This window comes from Sphaeramia orbicularis, chromosome 15 (genome assembly GCF_902148855.1).
Source record: "Sphaeramia orbicularis chromosome 15, fSphaOr1.1, whole genome shotgun sequence".
Lineage (NCBI taxonomy): Eukaryota > Metazoa > Chordata > Actinopteri > Kurtiformes > Apogonidae > Sphaeramia > Sphaeramia orbicularis.
The window spans coordinates 10657981-10679710 of NC_043971.1; the positions used below are offsets into that span (position 1 = coordinate 10657981).

The 21730-nt window shown below is 35.8% G+C and overlaps 1 protein-coding gene across 1 annotated transcript in view; it reads left to right on the plus strand.

The window, feature by feature from the left end:
* Positions 1 to 21730, plus strand: part of cfap46 (cilia and flagella associated protein 46) — a 122307-nt gene that overhangs the window by 61808 nt on the left and 38769 nt on the right. Inside the window, 11 exon segments of the mRNA XM_030156608.1 lie at positions 55 to 157; positions 1363 to 1515; positions 3026 to 3223; positions 3319 to 3425; positions 5735 to 5917; positions 6671 to 6809; positions 12471 to 12668; positions 14075 to 14263; positions 16664 to 16786; positions 19285 to 19458; positions 20381 to 20554. Coding sequence (XP_030012468.1) covers positions 55 to 157; positions 1363 to 1515; positions 3026 to 3223; positions 3319 to 3425; positions 5735 to 5917; positions 6671 to 6809; positions 12471 to 12668; positions 14075 to 14263; positions 16664 to 16786; positions 19285 to 19458; positions 20381 to 20554 — 1741 coding nt within the window.

Here is a 21730-nt window from a genome sequence, read left to right on the forward strand (position 1 = left end):
GTAATCCCACTGATGCTTAATAAATCAACGCAACTGTCTTGTTCTTTTACTAAGAATTGTGAGGACGTGTTGTCAGCTGGGTTTGGAGACATATTCACCGTATCACGAGAAGCTCCCGAGTCTGAGTAGAATCCCGGAGCAAGAACAAATGGAGTATGTCAGCTCTGCCCTGAAAGTTTAGATTTGACTTGTCTTTTTCACAATCTCTAGTGATAATGTTGATATTTATGACGTAGGTGCAGCAGAGCTATAATACTTTCACAGGAGAGGAAGAACGTTCTCAAAACACACACACAGGTCAGTCTGCTTCTCAGAAGAAAGGCAGTTTGTCTTGTTTTAGGTCAAATTCCACACACACACCAATTATCATCCTTTGTTTCACATTTGTCAAAGTTTAGTTTTTCGCATTATATATTTCCTTTTTTGTTTTTAACTCAAGAAGCGCTGTCTTTTACAATCGCATCAGAATTTTGTTGTGTATGCTCTGTGTATACAATGATAATAAATAGACTGTAAATAGTATATACAGGGTGTATAAAAAAAAAAAAACCTACACATTTTGAAAAGTTACCCCCAGTTTCACATTGGATAATTTTTGGAATTTTCTTTCATGGATGTTGGTACGTAGGGGATCGGTGAATATTTGTCCAAATTTACAGACCCAAGTTTTCATGCAAGAGGGAGCAGGGGCAAATTGCGCAATCCAAGTTAAAACTGGTATGCGTGAAGTAGCGGTGGGATTTAAATTCAAAGTGTTAGGGTTAACCCAAACCCTAACTTGGCCTGTCCTCAGTGACATTTTCAGGCCTAAACAAGTTGAATTAACTTTGAAAGGCAGGAGCAGCTGCCATGGGTAAAGAAATGAGATTGACATGGTGGTTAAAGTGTTAATGCTGTAACCTGGCGATTTTGTGGAAAACAAGATGGATGCCCATTGTCCCCTCCCATGACCTTTGATTCGATTTAAATCCCACCGCTACTTCACACAAACCAGTTTTAATTTTGATTGCACAATTTGCCCCTGCTCACTCATGTATGAAAACCTGCGTCTGTAAATTTGGACAAATATCCCTACCTACCGACGTCCATAAAAGAAAATTCCAAAAATTATCAAATGCGAAACTAGGAGTAATTTTTCAAAATTTGTAGTTTTTTGTTTTGATACACCCTTTATAGCTTTTTTGATTTATCTTTTCTTTTCTCTTTTTTAATTTTGCACTTCTGTTCTTGTGTGCTTTTTGTGCTTCGCCGCTGTAACCTGGAATTTCCCCTTGGGGGACAAATATAGGCATATCTTATCTTAATAGACAATAAAAGGAATCTTGGTCTTGAATCTTGTATTGCCCATTAACCTTTTTTCAGAAAGCCGTGGTGGAAGAGCTGGCTGGGCCTAGGCGACATGGTCTGGACATGAGTACTCAGGACATTTGGCTGGATAAAGCTGACGTTTGTCTCAGTATGGGGTTCTTTCAACCGGCCCAGCAGCTTCTGGCAGAATCCTATGTAGTGGCTAGAGTGAGTTTAAGAAGATGAAGACCACTGTATTGGAGTGATATTAATCTGTGACCAATCACTCTTATGCTTTTGTCATGTTCTCTATTATGTCTTAAAGGGGTCATATTTTGCTAAACCCACTTTTATTAGTCTTTGGTTCATTTATTTTTTTGTGTATTTGGACCTTAACAGTTCATAAAGTTTGAATTGGAACCCTCCAGGTGCTGCAAAGCTCTCTTTTTTTTTTTTTTTGACACTTAGTTTTTATTAGTTATTTATCATTCAGTATATATCACTTAGTTTTTATTAGTTATTTATCATTTTGTTATACAAAACATAACAGCAAAAGCAAAAAAAAAGCAAAAACATAATAATAGCTACAGTTATAAACCAGCAATCAAGTTACACAATCAAATTTTTAGAGCAGCAGTTCACACAACACTCCCATGACTATGAGACAAACCACACATTAATTGTCTTTAAAGAAACTAATCCATTTGCCCTTCTCACCTTCTCATGTAAAGTTCAACTTGCAGCCTCTCCATTTTGTAAATTTCATCTGCAATTTTCATCAAGTCCTCCAGCACCGGTGGATCAAGTTGAATCCATTTTTGAGTGATTGTTTTTTTTTTTTTTTTTTTTTTTTTTTTTTTTTGCTGCAGCACCAAAGATTTTTAGAAGGTATTTGTCTTTTATTGTCAAATCATCAAGAAGATCTCCTAACAAAAGTGGGTTGCTGTAATTTAAAACCCCAAATCTGTTCTATTTTTATACAAAGCTATCTTTATATTCATTTTGGCACAAGTCGAGTGTGTTTCTACAACCTGTTTTAATTCCTGTTTCATTTGTTACGTTTTATAACTAGTTGCGTCACATTTGCACATATAAGGTGAAGACTTCCGATGAACATTTCTCCGAGTACACCATAATTGTTTGTCAGCAGCAGATTAGCTGATTACCTAAAATGTTCAGTTGTTGGTTGTATTAACGAACACAAGTGGCTGAATGGGACAGAAAGCACAGTTTGCGTCCTGGAGGGGGTGGAGCGTGAAGTGGCTCATTTGGATTTAAAGGGCCAGTGCTCAAAATGACCTTTCTGGTGTCATTACTCAGAAATAGGGTTGAAGATGGACCTGTGGAGTTGAATTAACAAAGAATTCAGACCCAAGCAGAGCATTTACAGTTTATGTAGACCACAGGGAAATGTGTTAAAATGCATAATTTCATTAAAAAAAAAAAAAAGTAAAATATCACTCCTTTAATATTATGTCTCTGTATGTTTATCTCATAATTATAATTACACGCAACGTTTTTGTGCACTTATTTATCTGCATGTCTTTTAATTATATTGATGATCTCTGTCCAGGACATATTGTACAAATTGCTGTTCTTTTAGACCTGTATATGTATGTGTGTATATTTTTCCTGCTACTTTAATTTTACATGCATGGACCAACTATAACACAATACACTTATTTCCCCTGGAATTAATAAAGTATTCTGATTCTGATGTCAAATTCTCAACACTCAGGAGCTTGGAAATCAAATAACTATGGCAAGAAGTTTGCTCGGTCTGGCGTCTCTGGCCTGTGAAGAGCAAAACTATGGTCAGGCTCTGATCCTGCTGGATGAGGCTCAGGCTTTGGGTGGGGATGATGAGTTCTGGTACCAACTCACCCTCACCAGAGTCAGAGCTGTGGTCAGCCAGGGAGACCGAGACAGCACCAAGGTACAGAAATCTAACACCGAACTGTCCTCAATGTCAGTTTAGCATTGATTATGTTTTTGTAATTCATGACTTCATCACAAAATCCTCATTCGCAGATCGATCAGATCATAGAACAAGGCTGCGGGGCACTGAAACAGGTTCTGGAACAGCAGGTAAACCGAAGCCCGGAGTTGACCTTCATGATCACATCATTACAGATGAGGTAATTTCATTCTTGTAGTCAAACCTTAAGCGTTTTTCGACACACTGTTCAGCATGTAGTTGTCACTTTTTTATTCGTCCATTTAACACAGGGGTGTCAAACTCATTTTAGTTCAGGGGCCAAAAACAGCCTAATGTGATCTAAAGTGGGTCGGACCAGTAAAGTAATGTAAATAATAAATAATAGGATAAGAACTTATAAATAATGTCAACACCATAGTTTTCTCCATGTTTTTGAGTGAAAAAAATAAAACTCCGTAATGAAAATGTTTACATCTACGAACTGTAATTGAACATAACTTGAACAAATATGAACAACCTGAAAATTCTTAAGACAAATTAGCGCAATGTTAACAATATTATGCCTTAGTTTATCATTTATACATGTGCATCATAACTTACAGATCACAGTGGATCTACAAATACACAAAACATTTAATAACAGGCAGAATATTAGTACAATTCCACATCCTTCTCTTAAGACATTTCAGGTTCATATTTCTTGGATAAGGCTAATGACATTCATTTTGTCATACTTTTCTTTTTTCTTTTGTTCAGACAAGGTATAGTTTTGAGATGTTACCTGCTTGACAGTTTGGACTGTGACTCCAGTCTTCCTCAGAAGCATTTCCTCCAGAGACCACCCAAGGCAGAGGAGGCGCGGTCGGCTCAACGGGCTCTGATTGGTCCCTCGAGCCGACCAGCTGATAAATGACACGTCAGCAGCACGTCAGATGACGCTTCTGAGGAAGACTGGAGTCACATTTGAAACTGTCAAGCAGGTAACATCTAAAAACTATACCTTGTCTGAACAAAAGAAAAAAGAAAAGTATAACTGCAAGTTCATATTTGTTCAGGTTATTCACATTTTTTGTGAAAGGCTAATCTGTAAATGTAAACATTTTTGTGCAATTTAACTTTTTTTACACTAAAACAAAGAGGAAAATTTGCAGTGTTCATTATGTATAGGTTATTATGATAGGATTTTACTGGTCTGACCCACTTCAGATTGACCTAAAATGATTTTAACATCCTTGATTGTTAGTATCTTCAGTGTAATTTTTGCATTTCACAAATTCATCCCATGGGCCGGATTGGACCCTTTGGTGGGCCGGTTTTGGCCCCCGGGCCACATGTTTGACACCTGTCATTTAGCAGAACATGATATATGCATACATACAGTTTGGATTTCTATATTAAACGTGGGCAAAAAGGCGTAGGCTGAACCAACAGCGTATTTATGCCTACCCTATTTACAAGAAGGAAAGTTGCAGAAACAAAACAAGATAACAAGATGGCACAGTTTTAAACAATAATGTAATAAAACAAGTAATATAATCTAAGCAAATTCTTAGATTCCTATTGATAATTGGCTTACTTTATCCTAATATTTTATATTCATATTGAATACCTTAGTTATAAACATCCTTTTAAATGTGGTGACTGATGTGCATGTTTTAAATTGCATGAAACTGTCATCTTTTTTCATGTCGTATGTTTTATCCAAGTGTTCTCAGTTTGGTTGTGACTCTAAGTCTATGGGTCGTTTTACAACTGTACATACTATTTTCACATTTCTTTTACACATATGGTGTATACATTCTATAGTGTGGTTTATATTTTGAATATTCTGTTTTTGTTTTTTTTTATTTCGTTTATTTCAATATGCAACAAAACAAAGTATCATACTTAGTCCTTAGAAATAAAACGATTGTAAGAAATCACGGGAAAAAAAAAAAAATCATACATATACATGAAAACAAAGTATGACTTCATTTGCACATCAAAAAGGAATGGGAGGAAGTATAAGTTATTTAATCCCAACCCCTTCTCCACACAACAGTCTGTTCTTTAGCTTCCTATCAGCATGATATATGAAAAATCAAGACCCTTGGATCTTTTGCAAGTAGTTAACCTTACTTATCATCTTCTCATACACATACATACATAAAAACTTATACTGACTACCAAGAAAATAAATCAATAAGTACATACATATATAAATCATTAAAGGCAACACAAATGAATAACAACAACAATCAAACACAACATAACAATCAACAAACACACAAAAAACAAGGAACCAACGAAATAAAACAAGACAGAATATTAATGTAACGTAAGTATTAGGACCCTCTATCTTCACACTGGGACCAGACCTTCTGTTTATATACCAGTTTAAATCAATGGATGTTTTGGCATTGCTTGTGTTGGGTATCACCTTCTTGCCGAGAGCTACCGGTCTAAATTTTGTTTTTTTGTGTACGCATAATGACAATAAAACATTCTTGAATCTTGAATCTGTTAAAGAGGTGCGATGGAAAGTATTCGGGCCACAGATGTTGTTGGACCTGGAGGATCTCTCTGCAGTAAAGCCAAACAGAGGCTCATGGTTGACTGTGACAAACTTCAACAGTTTGCTAGTAGTTTTACCAAACTAAACAACAGAGAACAGGCAGCAGAGGCCCATACAGGCTCCTCACAAGCACTGAGGTGGGTAACATTGTGCATTATGTGAAGTTGTTCTACTCAAGCTCTCTCACACACACACATTAGGGGTGTTAGAAAATATCGGTTCTGCAATATATCGCGATATTTCATTTCACAATACTGTATTTATATTAAAAAGTACTGTATCAATATTTTTAGGTATTTATTCAAATGCAAATATGGTGGAGGTTCTTTTTTTTTTTTTTTGCTTTTCTTTATTGTTTATATCTTATTTATTTTTATGTAACACTGTTTTAATAAATAATAGTTATTTGAAGCATCCTAAAAGCACTTTTTACTGTCTGAGAGAGGCAGATGTTAGTTCCTTTGGTGGGATTGCACAAAAATAATGTTAAGGTGTTAGTTATGAAATAATAGAATATGAACATTTGAGCAGGATCTTAATCTGTAAAATCTGTAAAACATAATTTAAGTTTTAACACAGGAAAATGTTGTGATATAGCATTAGGTCTTGTTGTGATCAAATAAAAATGTGTTTAGTATTTGTGGATATTTCTGGTGTAATTCAGTTCTTCCAGGAAATAATCGTTTAAAAAAAAAGAAAGAAACAAAAAATTGCCTTTTTAACAGTATCATGATTTATCGTGATGTATCATATCGTGATCCTAGTTTTGTGATTTGTATCGTATCGCCAGATTCTTGCTAATACACATCTCTAACACAAACGCACACACACATACAATCCTACTGTGTTCTTTCCGTGTCAGTCAACCTTTAACAAGTTTCCCCTAACAGAATTTTAGCCCACCATGTGACTGACGTGGAGGAGAAACAACGCTTCCTGCTGGATGCTCTTTCCCAAATGCAGTTAGCTGTTGCGGAGCAGGAACATGTGGTGCTGAATGCACAGAGCCTGCTCCCCCCACAGGAGGAGGTAAATGAAGGGCATGCATGCATGTTTCCTGAACATCCACCTGTCATCACGGTGATTACTTCTTGAAAGCCTCAGTTTCATTTCATCGTCTGTGTTCTGAAAAACAATCCTGTTTCTCTACCATCTACACTGTTAGCCAGACACTCAATCCAATTCAGTTCAATTTCATTTTATTTGCAAACCCCAATATCACAAATCAGAGATTCACCTCAAAGGGATCTGTTTAACCCATTTGACCCCGACTGTAAGTGAAGAAATACTGGAACAGGAAAATAATAGTACAAATCAAAGGAGGAGTCACTGAGGGGGGAAGCATCTATCAGGATGGGCAAATAATGCAATAGATGTTACATGCATAGACATACGTATATATACATATATGGTGTTAACCCTTTAAACCCTAAAGCCTAAAATGGTCCACCTGAACTTTTTTCTTATTTTGACGATAAAAAGATTAGAAAATATGTGTGAGTCCGTTTTCCCATTTTTCTAGAGCACTTTTTTCCCCAGATCTTTCAAAATCTAGCAGTCGTTTACAATTTACAGTATGTTATAATACTGATAAAATGGCTTCCTCTCCAGATTCTAGTAGAGGCATGAGTTAAATGACCATAATGACCCAATAAAACCTATAAAGTGCAACATGTTAGGTTTCAGAAACTGTTGGAGTTTTTCCAATTGCACAAATAGTGAAAGAGTTACAGCCATTCAAACTGCATATGCGCAGGATGTGTCAGCGGTGACACATCAGGTTTTAAGGAGTTAACTAAAGTATTGTATTAAATAAAGGTGGCATGCCAAATTTTCATCTTGGATTATTGATGAGTAGAAAATTAAGATGGAAAAGAACTGAAAGGTTCTGAAAAATTATATTCAGTTTATACTTGCTGTTAACTTTCAGCCACTCAGTTCTTTAACAGCATTAACAACAATCACTAACCTATCTAATTATTCTATTCATGGTTAAGTTGCAGAACCGATGTATTGAGAGAAATTCATCAGCACCGTAAAACACTTTTGGAGTGAGTCTGTTTTTTAAATTTCTTTGACAGATGTGCTTATTTTATTGATTTAACTGGAAAAGGCAACTATTTTAAGAATTTAAAACCTCTGCAAATAAGAGAACTGCATTTTAATTAAAATTTACAGAGAGTTTTAACATTTTTCTGTTATATCTTTACACTACATTTAAAATTTTGGTGGGAGATAATTAAGTCTTATAATTATGTCCTGTTTCGAGAAGTATCACAGTATGTTTTCTGCTGTTAAAACATGAACTGCCCTGTTTCAGCTACAGAAAGGAAAGCTTGGTTTGTGCCATACAGACATCTAAGCTACTGAATTGCTGTTTACCGGTGTGATTATCATAATATAAGGTTCTTGTCTCTAAATTACTGTTTACTTTGTCTGTGACCTCAGAGCAGTATTCTGAAACAAACAGCTAAAGTGCGATGCCAACTACATCAGACACAGTACAAGCTTTCAGACAGATGAGGTTATCAGAGGACATCTGTGTCTGAGACGGACTGACGTGGCTAACACCGGCTGCCACCTTGATTTACATGTTAGTGAAATCATCAAGGAGATTGAACGACTTCCACACCGAGTGAAAATCCATGTGGGACTGAGTTTTCAGCTGTTGTGGGTTGGATTGCAGCAGCAGAAGCTACAGCAGATGGTGCTGCTGCCCTGCATTAGTAAGATGTGACATCATTTCTGCATTAAAGGAGTGATATTTTGCCTTTTTTAGTTGGAATTATGCTTTTTAAAATATTTCCCTGTGGACTACATAAACTGTAAATGTTATGCTTGGGTCTGAATTCTTCATTAATTCAACTCTACAGGCTCATCTTCAACCCTATTTCTGACTAATTACACCAGAAAGGTCGTTTTGAACCCTTTAAATCCAAATGAGCCACTTTAAGTCCCACCTCCTTCAGGTTGTTGACCATGCTTTCTGTCCCGTTCAGTCACTTGTATTTTTTAATACGACCAACTGAACATTTTAGGTAATTGGCTCAAAGTTTTGACATATTTTCAGTTTTACTACAACCGCTGCTGCTGATAAACAGTTATGTTTTACTCAGAGAAATGTTCGTCGGAAGTCTTGACCTTATTTGTGCAAATGTCGTTATGTAACTAATTATAACACGTAATAAATTAAGCAGGAATTAAAACAAGTTATATAAATCCACTCGATTTTTGCCAAAATGAATATAAAGATAGCTTTGCAACACCTGGAGGGTTCAAATTCAAACTTTCTGAACTATTAGGGTCCAAATATGCAAATAAATGAACCAAAGACTAATAAAAGTGGGTTTAGCAAAATATGACCCCTTTAAAACAGTATTCAGTGTCTTTCAGCACCCTTTGTTGCATCTTATGAGGTGAGATTAAATCTGGGCCACTCGGTTTACTTTAAATGAATAATTTTAATCAATTCCCTAGTTTTGTCATTTGTCATGAAGTCCAGTCTAACACTGATGACATACCTCATTACTGTTTTCATGCAAACTTATCATCATAGCCCACCCCCAAATCAATCCCTTGAAAATAATAGTTTTCAGTTGATTTTTTTTTTTTTTTACACTGCTTTTGCTCTTTTATTATGAAACAGAGGATCTTATTATTTCACGGTGGCAGTCTGTTTAAATAGGACGTCCAATAGATTACTTTATCATTTATTCATTCACATTCCTGTCAGTGTTTAGGTGTGAACTAGAGCTGAGTGATACGACCAAAAATGTTATTATGATAAGAACTTTCCTATCAGTCAATACTGATAATTATCTCAATAAGATAATCATTTCTCGCAGGTGTAAAGGTTGGTTTTGGTTCTGAGTGAAAACAAAAAAAAAAGGTATTTTGATCGTTCTAAACTTTTTTAATTGTCAGAACATTTCAGAAACCTTGAAGCAGAACATTCAAAACTATTGTAATGACAGCATTTTATTTTTCCCGAAGAATAACTGAAACTAAAGTAAAACAACAAATCACTCATTTTGTTTTTTGATTTGACTGTGTGAACAAAATATAGCATGAAAAGAGTTCATGACACGCACATCCAATCACTAAAAGGTGTGCAGGATCGTGAACAAACAGTGGATGAAAGACGGTGGATGAAAGAATCAGATAAGCATAACCTGTGAGCTGCCAAAAAGTTTTATTCATCACAAGTAGTGATGTTTCAGACCACAGCCCTTCATCAGACATGAGACAAATAATGACACACAGCTGTTTATATAGGGTACTAATTGCAAAATCACATGACATAACACAAATCATGGTATCGGTAACGTTTAAATAAGGATAAATGTCTTTAAATCAGCTAAAATTTGCTTAGAGGTCTTATTTCTGTCTTTGTCCATAAGAAATCAATAGAAGTGAATCCCCAAAGGAACTTTGTGTTGGTAAATGCAAGTTCTGCAAATTTACAGGATTTCAGTTCTGTTACAACATGTTGATGGTCATATGAACTATGTTTTCAGGTCAAAAATGTCCAATTTCATCACAATTAATGCTATATTTTCATGTCACAAATGGCAAAGTTATATTTTAACTGAATTTACCTGAAAAACAAATGTTCTTTTCTTTTAGATTCCCCAATTTTTCTTAGAAGATTATATTCTACATATCGCATGTTTTATTTTTACAGGTTGCAATATGGAGTATGGTGCTGATCCATCCTGCTTATGTTACGCCAATACATACATTAAGTATGTCATACGTCACTTTTTAAATCAACAGTTTTCTAATAATAAGCATTTTTATACAGAAATAACAATTCTATATTGTTATTTCCTCTTTAGTGTGATGATAAACTATACAATAAATAATTCTGATCCTAGTTTTTGCACAGGGATCATTAGTGTAAACGGTGACATGGCTGCCGAGCATCAGTATGATGGAATCTGTAACAACCATGTCACATCCGTCCACTGACACATTTTGTGTTTTTGTGTCAGCTGTTATTGTTTTAGATCCACAATACTAACATTTATGAATAAGAGGAGAATTAGCAATAGTAAGTATATAAGTTTATTACTAATAAAGTACTGGTACTGACCAGATCATCATGGGTAATGTCACGTCCGTCCAGCAGCAAAAGTTTTCACATACACATGCTATTCCAAATCCAATATTTCTGAAAATCTAGCTTCCACTGTCAAATAATATCAGTAGTCTGTGCGCAAATGGATTAGCATTATTTCAACACAGTTCTATGCATTTCTTACAACTTTTTTTTTTGACAAAAATGGCCACTCATTTGACCCCCTAAGTAAATTTTAGCCGAAATACATAATTTCTACAAGCATGATAATGAAAAGTGTTTAAATTAATATAAATCCCAATTTTTACACAGCCACACAAAGTAGTGGGGTTTGATGTTTGTGTGTGTTGTTCTGCCTCGGACTAGTTCATTTGCCTTATGTTGACGTAGATGCTTATTTGAAAACTGAAAAATAAAGTCTTTTAAAAAAAAAAAAAAAAAAAAAAAAAAAAATATATATATATATATATATATATATATATATATATATATATATATATATATATATATATATATATATATAAATAAAAATACAGTGAGTTCATGCAAATGCATACAAACACAATGATCAAATTACGCCAAATTCATGCAAGCTCATAAACATAGCGATCAAGCCACTCTAGATCAACAAAACGTGAATAAAATATTAGCCCTAAAAGCCACAAAAAAGTTTGTTGCAATAATAAAGCTGCTAATGTCCAAGGCAAATTTACACAGTATAATCCAGTGGTTCCCAACCTTTTTTGGCTCGTGACCCCATTTTAACATCACAAATTTCTGCCGACCCCAGACATTCAAAACAGAGGCTTTTTTTTTTTTTTTGTAAAATTGATTTGCATTTGATCATGTAATAATTTGCTATATTATGTTACCATAAATAAATGTTAATTTTAGACAATATTTAGTCTATATAATATATTATTCTGGACAGAGGCAGAAAAGCCAGGTGTAGATTACTGCACAAAGGGAGAATTTTATTTTCCTTGGTCAGGATATGTACAGTCAGTCCAGCTCGGATTTACAAGGCTGACAATTAATACTGAACAAACAAGAACTCAGACTATGAATTATGAAAGAGCTGCAGCATCTGAAACCGACCACAATGAACGTTTGAAAGATAAACAGTACCACAGTGCTTCAGTTTCAGCTTCAGAGTTTGTCATGTCATCCTATATTTTTTTTATTAGTAAGGTTTTTTTTTTATTATTATTTTTATCAATTACTAGAAGTTTCAGGTGACCCCATTTGAATTCCAGGCGACCCCACATGGGGTCCCGACCCCAAGGTTGAAAAACACTGGTATAATCTAAAATTGAATATGTTGTAATATAACATTAAGTTCTATCATACTTATTTTTTTATCACCTGGATCTAATGTGAATTCAAGTTTCCCTCAGCATCATCTAAATATGCTTCATAATTTTTTGGATCATTGTATGTATTATAACTGAATATGTGTATTGTGATTTTGCTTCCTGAACCTTTTTATTTTTTAGAGGACCCCAGGAAGATTAGCCTTGCATTTGTGCATCGGCTAATGGGGATCCTCAATAAAAACTAAACAATAAACAAAGAATAATTTCAGTATGGTTTTTATTGTTTCTTAACAGTGTGACGGACTGTCCCTGGCAGCCGTGAGGAGGCTGCTCCGTCTTCGTCTGGCTTTGGCTGAATTGTGCCTCACCGTCCTGGAGGATGACTGCAATGAGAGGAAATGCCAGGCTCTTGCGCGGCAGATGAAGACCTCTGCTGAGATTGCAGTAGAGGAGTTTATACGCTGCACACCTGAACCCGACTCTATACAACAGGTTAGACTTGGCATCTAAAACATGTACCACGTGGGATTTATCGACTCGTATTTGATCAAACTTTACTCACAGCAGCAACATTTTCACCCTTTAAAACATATAATGTAATAATTCATGAGCAGCTGCTTTTTCATACAAGCTAATGAATTAAACAGCTTTTTTTATTTCATATTTTCTTAAAGAATACATTTGGAAGTAGTGTTTCACTGTCACACAAAACTAAAAGCTATAGTTCATGTACCTGTTACAACTACTTTGTATAGTTATAAACAGTGCGATTTGTCCAAAAAACAGAGTGGGGGATGTTTTTTTTGTTTGTTTGTTTGTTTTTTTTAATCATGAAAACAGAAGCAATCAACAGGCCTAATTCTTTTTTAAGTTAATGGTAGGCCCTATTACATGTCGAGCAGTTGAACATTCATTTTTAATGCAAACTAAAAATACAATAAACATTTAATTTTCTGTGACAGCCACGCCTGCGATGTGGGAGATGGTGTAATTAAGTTTCAGGATCATGGATAAGGGCCGATCATGCGAACATGATAGAGGATTTATGGTGAACGGGCAACTCAGTCAGACTGTAACACCCCCCTGAGGACGAAATTCATTCAGGGTTGATCCCCTCCATCCTCCCCAACAAATCGCACCCTGGTTATAAATATTATATATAGTTATAATGAGGCTTTTTAAGCTGTGCACTTCATAATCAAGGATTTGTTGTGATAGGTAGTTTTTCTATACTTTCTTTATAAGTGTATTTTAATATAAGTATGTCACAAATGCAATTTGATATTAACAAAGATTTGATCACCAGAATCACAACGTATAACATTTAAAATGCCTAAAACATCGTGTACTCCATATTGTCCAGTGTTTCCTCCATTGTAAATGCGCTTATTATTAGTCAGCACATGTTTAGAAAACAAACAGGATGTGAATGACAGCGTGACCCCACACGCTAAGCTTGAAATTGCTCATTTAATATTAATAGATAAGAATTGACAGTGGAGAACCAATGACCCTTGAAAGATATGTAATCATATATAGGTGATATTGTTTTTCTCCTCGTTCTGTCTTTTTCTTGTAATATTCTCTGCTTTTCTTGCTTAGGTTTTTCTTCTTAGTTGCGTTCTCTTCATGGTCCCTTCTTTTCCCTCCGCCCTAAAGCAGAGAACGGGTTCTGATTACCTATTACCCATGGAAAAAAATAAATAATAAAAATAACGAATGCTGTCAGTTTAGTTTGAATATGTGAAAGGATTCCAGAAGTGCTGAACATCAATCACAGTGTCCAGTTTGCAACTCCAAATCCCTGTTATTAGATAAGAGTACAGCTAGGAGGTGCATAAGCCATAAGTTGTGACACAAATCCTCATCTGACCTTTAGTCCCTTGTGTCTCGGTCAGGAGTGGGTGAGTGTGGTCAGTACCCTGGGACAGGTGACACTGAGCCAGCTGGCTGCTGTAAGCACTACCTACCTGGAGAACATGGAGGCTGAAGCTCGCTGCCTGGGTCTAATGGGAAAGTATTTTAGACTACAGGCTGTGCTGGAGGACCCCATTTATCTGTCCTCCCTCTGGGACCCACACATGCAGGTAGACAGCACACACGTTATATATGTAAAGGTGTTATTTTCATTTCTCAGGTTACATGTAATAAGATAAGACAGTTTTATTTGCCATTTGAACACATTCAGCTACATAGGAATTATTATGCAGAGGTCTCTCAGAGTGCAAGTATAAAAGGTTACAAAATACAATCAGAACAAGAAAAGCACTCGGAGAGCGCAGACCTCCACCAAGACAGATCTGCCCCCCCCCCAATCACCACCAAAATTTAATCATTTCTTCCTTGTGCCAGTATCAACATTTCCTGAAAATCTCATGAAAATCCATCCATAACTTTTGGAGTTATCTTGCTAACAAACAAATAAACACGCATGCACGCACACAAAGCAAAGCGATCACAGTACCTCCTGGCAGAGGTAATAAAAGTCGAAGATATAAGCAGTATAAAAGCAGTATAAAAACAATTAAAAGACAATAGCACTGTGACTTGTAATAAATATTTAAAAATGAAATGATAATGATAATCATATTACAGTTAATAATCCACTGTTTTTGCTCATTCTATTGTTTTTATGAGCACGAAAACATCTGGTAAATGAAAGAAAGTGACAATGTTATTTGATGGGTAGTTTAGAAAATCACGAGAGATTATAAAGAAATTAAATTAACCCTTTAAGTGCCAACATCTGAATATTACAATAAGCAACGTAATGGAATGAAACAGACCATACCTCCTGTTAGAGATTCCAAATCCTCTTACCACCTCCCACCAATAGATGGTGAACTTGTGTCCCTTCAATCTTAACACCATTTTAGGGCATGCTTGCATTCAACATGATGGTTTAGTAAGAAAGTAAGTAAAGTTTATTTATTTTTAGTTTTGATAGATAAGGATAAATTTTCTTCTCTGCTGCTTGGCTGAAAAGCTACTAAAACTCACTGCATTTTACTTTCTAATAGTGTGTAAGTTCATTTATTTTAAGGATAATATGACAAAAAAAAAAAAAAACACAAAGAAAACATCCATGTAAATATGTTCAAAGTTTCATTTTACTAAAAGTTACGGAATCCAATATGGCCGCTGCCCTGTAACATCACAATATGCAAATTAGACGAGTACATTTACTCCCTTGATGAACTTTGGGTCACATCCAATGTTTAATATAGTTAATATAGTAGCCTGCAGAGATGTTGTGCCCTTAAAGCAAACATACAAAAAGGAATTCTGTTACAACCCAGCTCCGCTAGGGGTTAGAGCGAGTAGAGGCAGTAACAAAAGAAACCAGGGGGTGGCAGATGTAAAGTGCAATTTCTTTTATTTTGTAGCACTGAGTTGAAGAAGCAAAATTTAAACACTGAACAAAAAGCGGGCCAAACAGGTACTGCTGAATTAAATCAAAACAGCTATCCTAACTGGGGCTAGTGGTGAGTCCAAAAGAAATATTCAATAACAAAAAGAGAACCACTTCTACCTAATCAAATAAAGAACAACACAGAGGGGGCAATACTTGGAGGTTAAGCTGTACTAAGCTAGACAAAAGGAAAACCTAACACAAAATACAACAGCTACTACTTCTCTAGAAGGCCCACTCTTTAACATTACAAATTTACATTCCAATCCAATCTAACTTTATTTGCAAAGCACTTTAAAACAACTACAGTGGACCAAAGTGCTGTACAGAAAAATAAATAAAAACCAAAATAACAGTAAAATACAAGAATAGATTAAAAATAAATAAATAAATAAAAATACAGAAGAATAGATAAAACCTGAATAAAAGAATAAAATACAAGAATAGATTAAAAATAAATAAATAAATAAAAATACAGAAGAATAGATAAAACCTAAATAAAGTAATAAAATACAAGAATAGATTAAAAACATAAATGTGCAAATGAAGTCATGTTTATGTATAAGTTTTGGGTTTTTTTGGTTTTCTTCCATTTCTTCTTAATACCTGTTTTATTTCTAAGGACTAAGTAAGATTACTTTGTCTTTTTGCATATTTGAAATAAATTAAACAAACAAAAAAAAAAATAGGCTGTACAATTAAAAACAACAACAAATAAGAACAATAAACCAATACCAAATAAAAATAAAAATGAAAGTTTACTAGTAATATAACCTAAACCAAAAGGGCAAAACAAAACTCTATGCTCACACTGGACATCTGGGGTTAATCATGGATGCTCTTTCATGTATTGCAATTATGGATTGGTGGAACTTTGTGTACAGAACTTTTTCAGGGCATCGACCCATGAAGACCACTAGTCTGCTATACTCAGAGAAGCTTCAAGTAATTAAGGAGATAATGTCAGCTGACATAATCTAAAATTCGCTTATATCCTCATGGTTTGTGATCATAAGGAGATTTTCCACTAATCGTAGTCATTGTTCTGTGATCCTGGAATAATACTGTTCAGAAGGAAACCTGGTCTGACCCTAAAGTTGTATCCGTCCAGCAGGAGATTTCAGAGAAAGACGGAGAATCCAGCAGAACAGAGCTGAGGACGACCTCTGCCAAAAATGCAGAGCTGCAGGTACATACTGTCTGACAAGTGACCCCTTCAGTTCTGACTCATCTCTAATCTGAGGTCTTTATACTGACGTTCACCTCACATCTGAAATCCCCCGGAGATAAATCTCTGGGCCTTCTGCATAGTTTTCATCTTGAAATTCAGCACAGAGAGATCTGCAGTCCACATGAAACTTTGTACAGAACAGAAGACGAGCGATGTTTTATTTATGTCGAAGCATTATAGAATATTAAGTATGTGGTGAGATTAGGTTTTGACCCAGCGATATATATATTTTTGGACTACTACTGCCCTTTGAATTATATCTGCATGAAACCTATAATTACTTTTTTTATATTTTTGTCATTTGGAACTTGAAATGTTGCCAAAACTCCCTGCGACTCCACTGAAATGTATGTACACTATAAACCTTTAATTAATCAGGGTTCCCTCTAGGTCAAAAATTTTTTTACAAGTGTTGAATTAACAAATCTGCATTTAATACCTTAAAAAAGTCTTTAAAAGGTGTTATTATTTTTTTTTCATCAATGTATTTTTATTAAGTCTTTTAAACATACAAAAAGTAAAACAAACACAGACATATAACAGAGTTATAAGACGCCACAAAAAAATAAATAAATAAATAAATAAATAAAATTAAAGGGTTCCACTATGTAATTTCCCAATCACTTTGTACACAGCACACATTATCCAGAGTCAAGGTGCATTGTCAGCTGTTCTACATATAAATAAAAGGATGCCATACCATATTAAACTTCCCCATTGATCCATTCAATGTGTATCTAATCTTTTCAGTTTTAAGGAAGAACATCTCATTACATATCCATCTGCCAAAGGAGGGGAGTTTATCATTTTTCCAATTTAAAAGAATGAGTTGCCACACTAAAAGGGAGGAGTAGGCAAAACTATTTAATTGTGGCCTTTGTAGAGGGAGATCTTCTAATGGTACGCCAAAAAGTCCAATGAAAGGGCAAGGGTCAATGGTCAGACTTGAAATTGCTGAATACGCTTAAAAAAAAAAAAAAAAAAAAAAAAAGTATTAAATTTGATATGTTAGGTCTTAAATTATGTTGCCATAAACTTATTGGCTCAGTCGACTCAGTTTCACCTGTTTAAACCCAACAATTTAGACTGAAATTAGGAAGGAATTATCGCTAACTTTGCAGCCCCTGTGAGAAATGACTTGGAACAGTGGGAGTCAAGGCGTTGGAATAAATGAATACATATTCCTAAATTCTAGGTGTTGTGTATTTTATGCCAGTATGGCCATGAAATAGGCTGTGAAATGGGCATTGAATTCTGTTCTAAGTAGTCTTAAAAAAGGTCTTAATAGGTCGTATTTAGCTAAACCCACTTTTAATAGCCTTTGTTTCATTTATTTGTGTATTTGAACCCTAATAGTTCATACAGTTTGAATTTGAACCCTCCAGGTGCTGCAAAGCTATCTTCATATTCATTCTGGCAAAAACTGAGTGGATTTGGACGTGTTTCAATTCCTACTTAATTTGTTATGTTTTATAACTATTTACGTCATGACATGCGCAGATATAAGGTCAAGACTTCCGACGAATATTTCTCTGAATATGACATAATTGTTTATCAGCAGCAGCGGTTGTGGTAAAAACTGAAAATATGTCCAAACTCCAAGCCGATTACCAATAATGTTCAATTGTTGGTTGTATTAACAAACACAAGTGGTTGAATGGGACAGAGCAGAGCACGCTCAAAATGACCTTTCTGGTGTCATTACTCAGAAATGGGGTTGAAGATGGACCTGTGGAGTTGAATTAATGAAGAATTCAGACCCAAGCAGAGCATTTACAGTTTATGTAGACCACAGGGAAATGTTTTAAAATGCATAATTCCATTTAAAAAAAAAAAAAAAAAAAAAAGCAAAATATCCCTCCTTTGAAAAGTCTTAAATTTAACTTGTAGAAATCTGCAGGAACCCTGTTAATGCAAGGTGAATTTAAATGTAATGTATCGCTGTACTGTAGTGAGCCTTAATGTACAAAAGAAAGCTGTGAATAATGTATGGCCGAAATAGATGTTCTGAAACTGTTTATCTCTCCTTACATTTCCTGTATGATGTATAGGTTTAATGCAAAAATGTGTAAAAAAAAAAAAAAATCTTACCATGAAAATTATTCTGAAATAACCACTGTATTGTGCTGACTTTAACATCATAAATATGACAGCATTCTCGTGATAATGACTCTCAGAATCCAGATTTAGCAGAGTTCGGATCGGTCCTACTCATAGGGAAGCCTCAATGATAAGCATATAGATGTCAGAGTAGTACATGGTACAGGCCTGCATATGGTAACCCCCTTTGTAGATAAATCATGTGATGTCAAAGCCTCAGCGTCTGGGTCTTACAATATAAATAACCTTTGTGTGATTTAGAGCAGATGAGACACACATGTGATTGGACATTTCATATATATACGTATATACTATGGTTTATCCGTGTCTCTGTGTGACGTCTCCTTATCGTACGGCAGAGGAAGTGTAAAGCCCAGCAGCTGCTGTCCCAGGCTGGTCAGGCGCTCACCGAGGCCATCAACCTGTGTCTCCAACACGGGCTGCCGCCTTCCATCCTGGCCGACGCCTCTCACAACATGTTGGAGTGTCACGGTCTGTCTGATCCTGCAGTGACGGGTCAATACCTTGCCCTGTTTCAGGTACAGTAGCGGTTTTAAGCTCACCGGCCCATGAAATATTAATTAGTTAGTTAGTCTAGTTTTATTTCGAGCACATAGAATCATCAGATAACAAAGAACCATACAACATGTCAAGCTAAATTTTTCGGCACTCGAAAAGGAGTGAGAAGAAGTATAACTTAGAAACTCCCACCCCCTTTTTACAAACTAATAATTAAATCAATTCCGCTTCCTTTGCTTTGTTAACACACTTTTTTTTGTGTGTATTTTTCCAATAACACAAAACATCCATGCTAACCATTTACACTTTTTCGGTCACCTCACACACAATCAGATTTGCATAATCAACCGTTTTTAATATAAACTTTAATATTTATATGCATTTTATATATTTACTACAAATACAGTAATTAATAAATGTGAAAATATCTCCAAATCATGATAGTCTGTATTAATTCATTACAATAATATCTTATTTTATGCATTCTTTTATATTATAACTAGATATTGACTTATTCAGATAATGTTCTGGTCTATTGTGAAGGCACTGTGTCCATCATCCTTGTCATTGTCCTCATTGTCGTCTTCATCATCCTCTTTCTTCAAACATCTTCTCCAACAGCAGGTTCTTTTTGGGAACATATCTGACTCTGTATGTTCTAATACACAGGAGTTTTCTTTCCCTTAAATGTTAATTTAATTAAACTGAATACAATTACATGATGAAATGATAATTATATATATATTTATCTGAACTGTCCTTGTCATCCTCTCTCTCTCCACTGTATGTGCCAGTGACCTACACTGTGCACTGAAGAGTTCTTTGTACTCGTACTCACAAATCATCTTCCCTTAACAGCATTCTGCAGGATATCATCACCTACAGTAATTCCTGCTATTACTAAAACCCTTTTTCATTAATCATCATCTGTCTCACTTCCAGAGCTGCTGTGCTCTCACTATGATGGCTGAGGTCCTAAGTTCTGCCTGTGCTGACACCAGTGCGTCCCAGTTCTCAGCGCTGTTCAGCCTCCGCCAGACACTGCTCCTCTCTCAGGAGGACAGGCCCAGCAGCATGCTGAAGGGGGCAGAGGACTCCCTCAAGATTCTCTCCAAGGTATCAGGTCACCAAACCTCCCCACTCATGATTAATGAATCCTGTCAGACCGGGCTCTGTAAATTCCCCTGATGGGAGACACAATGTTGGCGCTTTTGCCCTAAATGTACTGTACGACTCTGAATACCACACAACAGTGTAGAAGATTGTGCACGGCAGTTTGTATTAAAAAAAAACATTTTGGGGAGATCTGAGTTGACTGCATTTACCTGCACAAAATATGTTTGGCCTTGTTCCAAAAAAAGACACTACTCCCTCTAAGTAGTTTAAGGGTGTATTCAAACCTACTTTGTTTGATCCATTTCCCAAGAAAGTCCAGATTTTTTTTTTCAGGTGTGAATACAAACATGCAAACTTTGATTCGAACCAAACAAGCGGACCCAGACTTTCTAGAAGAGGTGGTCTCGGTCTGTTTCCAAACGGACTCTGGGCCGGTTCACTTCTAGTGTGAATATGACCAGCCTCAATCTGAAACAAACCAAGGGACCATGATTTGGGACACATTTGTTTGTCCTCTTACTGCTAGCATGTTGTGGTTGAGGGCACGTCTGATTATAAGAAGCCATGGAGCAGCACGCCTTCAGCTGATGCAGAATGACACATAAAACATTGACAACCTGGCTCCGAATGAGCTGTGAGGCTCCGAATGAGTTTTACAGTTAACATTATTTTTGAAAAGTTGTGTCTGTAAAAAATAGAAGACATATTCTGAAAACGATAACTGCACGTAGGACCTCCATGTTTGTTTTCATCAACACCCACTGTCTCTGATTGACCCCACCCCCGACTTTTCTGTCCAATACCAGCACAGTTCGTCACATACGTATTTCTGTTTACAAGTTGTCGTCCACTAGCAAAAAGTACAATGAGAATATAGGAATATCTTACATTCCTTAAACACAAAATGCTTCATTCAGAGAATACTTCATTAGTGTTCTCCAAATGGAAAATGCTGTTTACATGGCCTCTTTCCATGAGAGCAGAGAATTTTTGCAGCTTAATCTCGACACACCATCCAGGTAGAACTTTCTTCTCATATGGTTCACGAGAACTACTGTGCGATTGGTCAGGTATTCCATGTGGGTGTTGTTAATGCGGAAAAGCAGAGGACGCCCCAGGAGTTCGCCACTTGAGTTGAAATGTCTGGGCCAGAATGAACTTTGCTCTTGTTTTTGC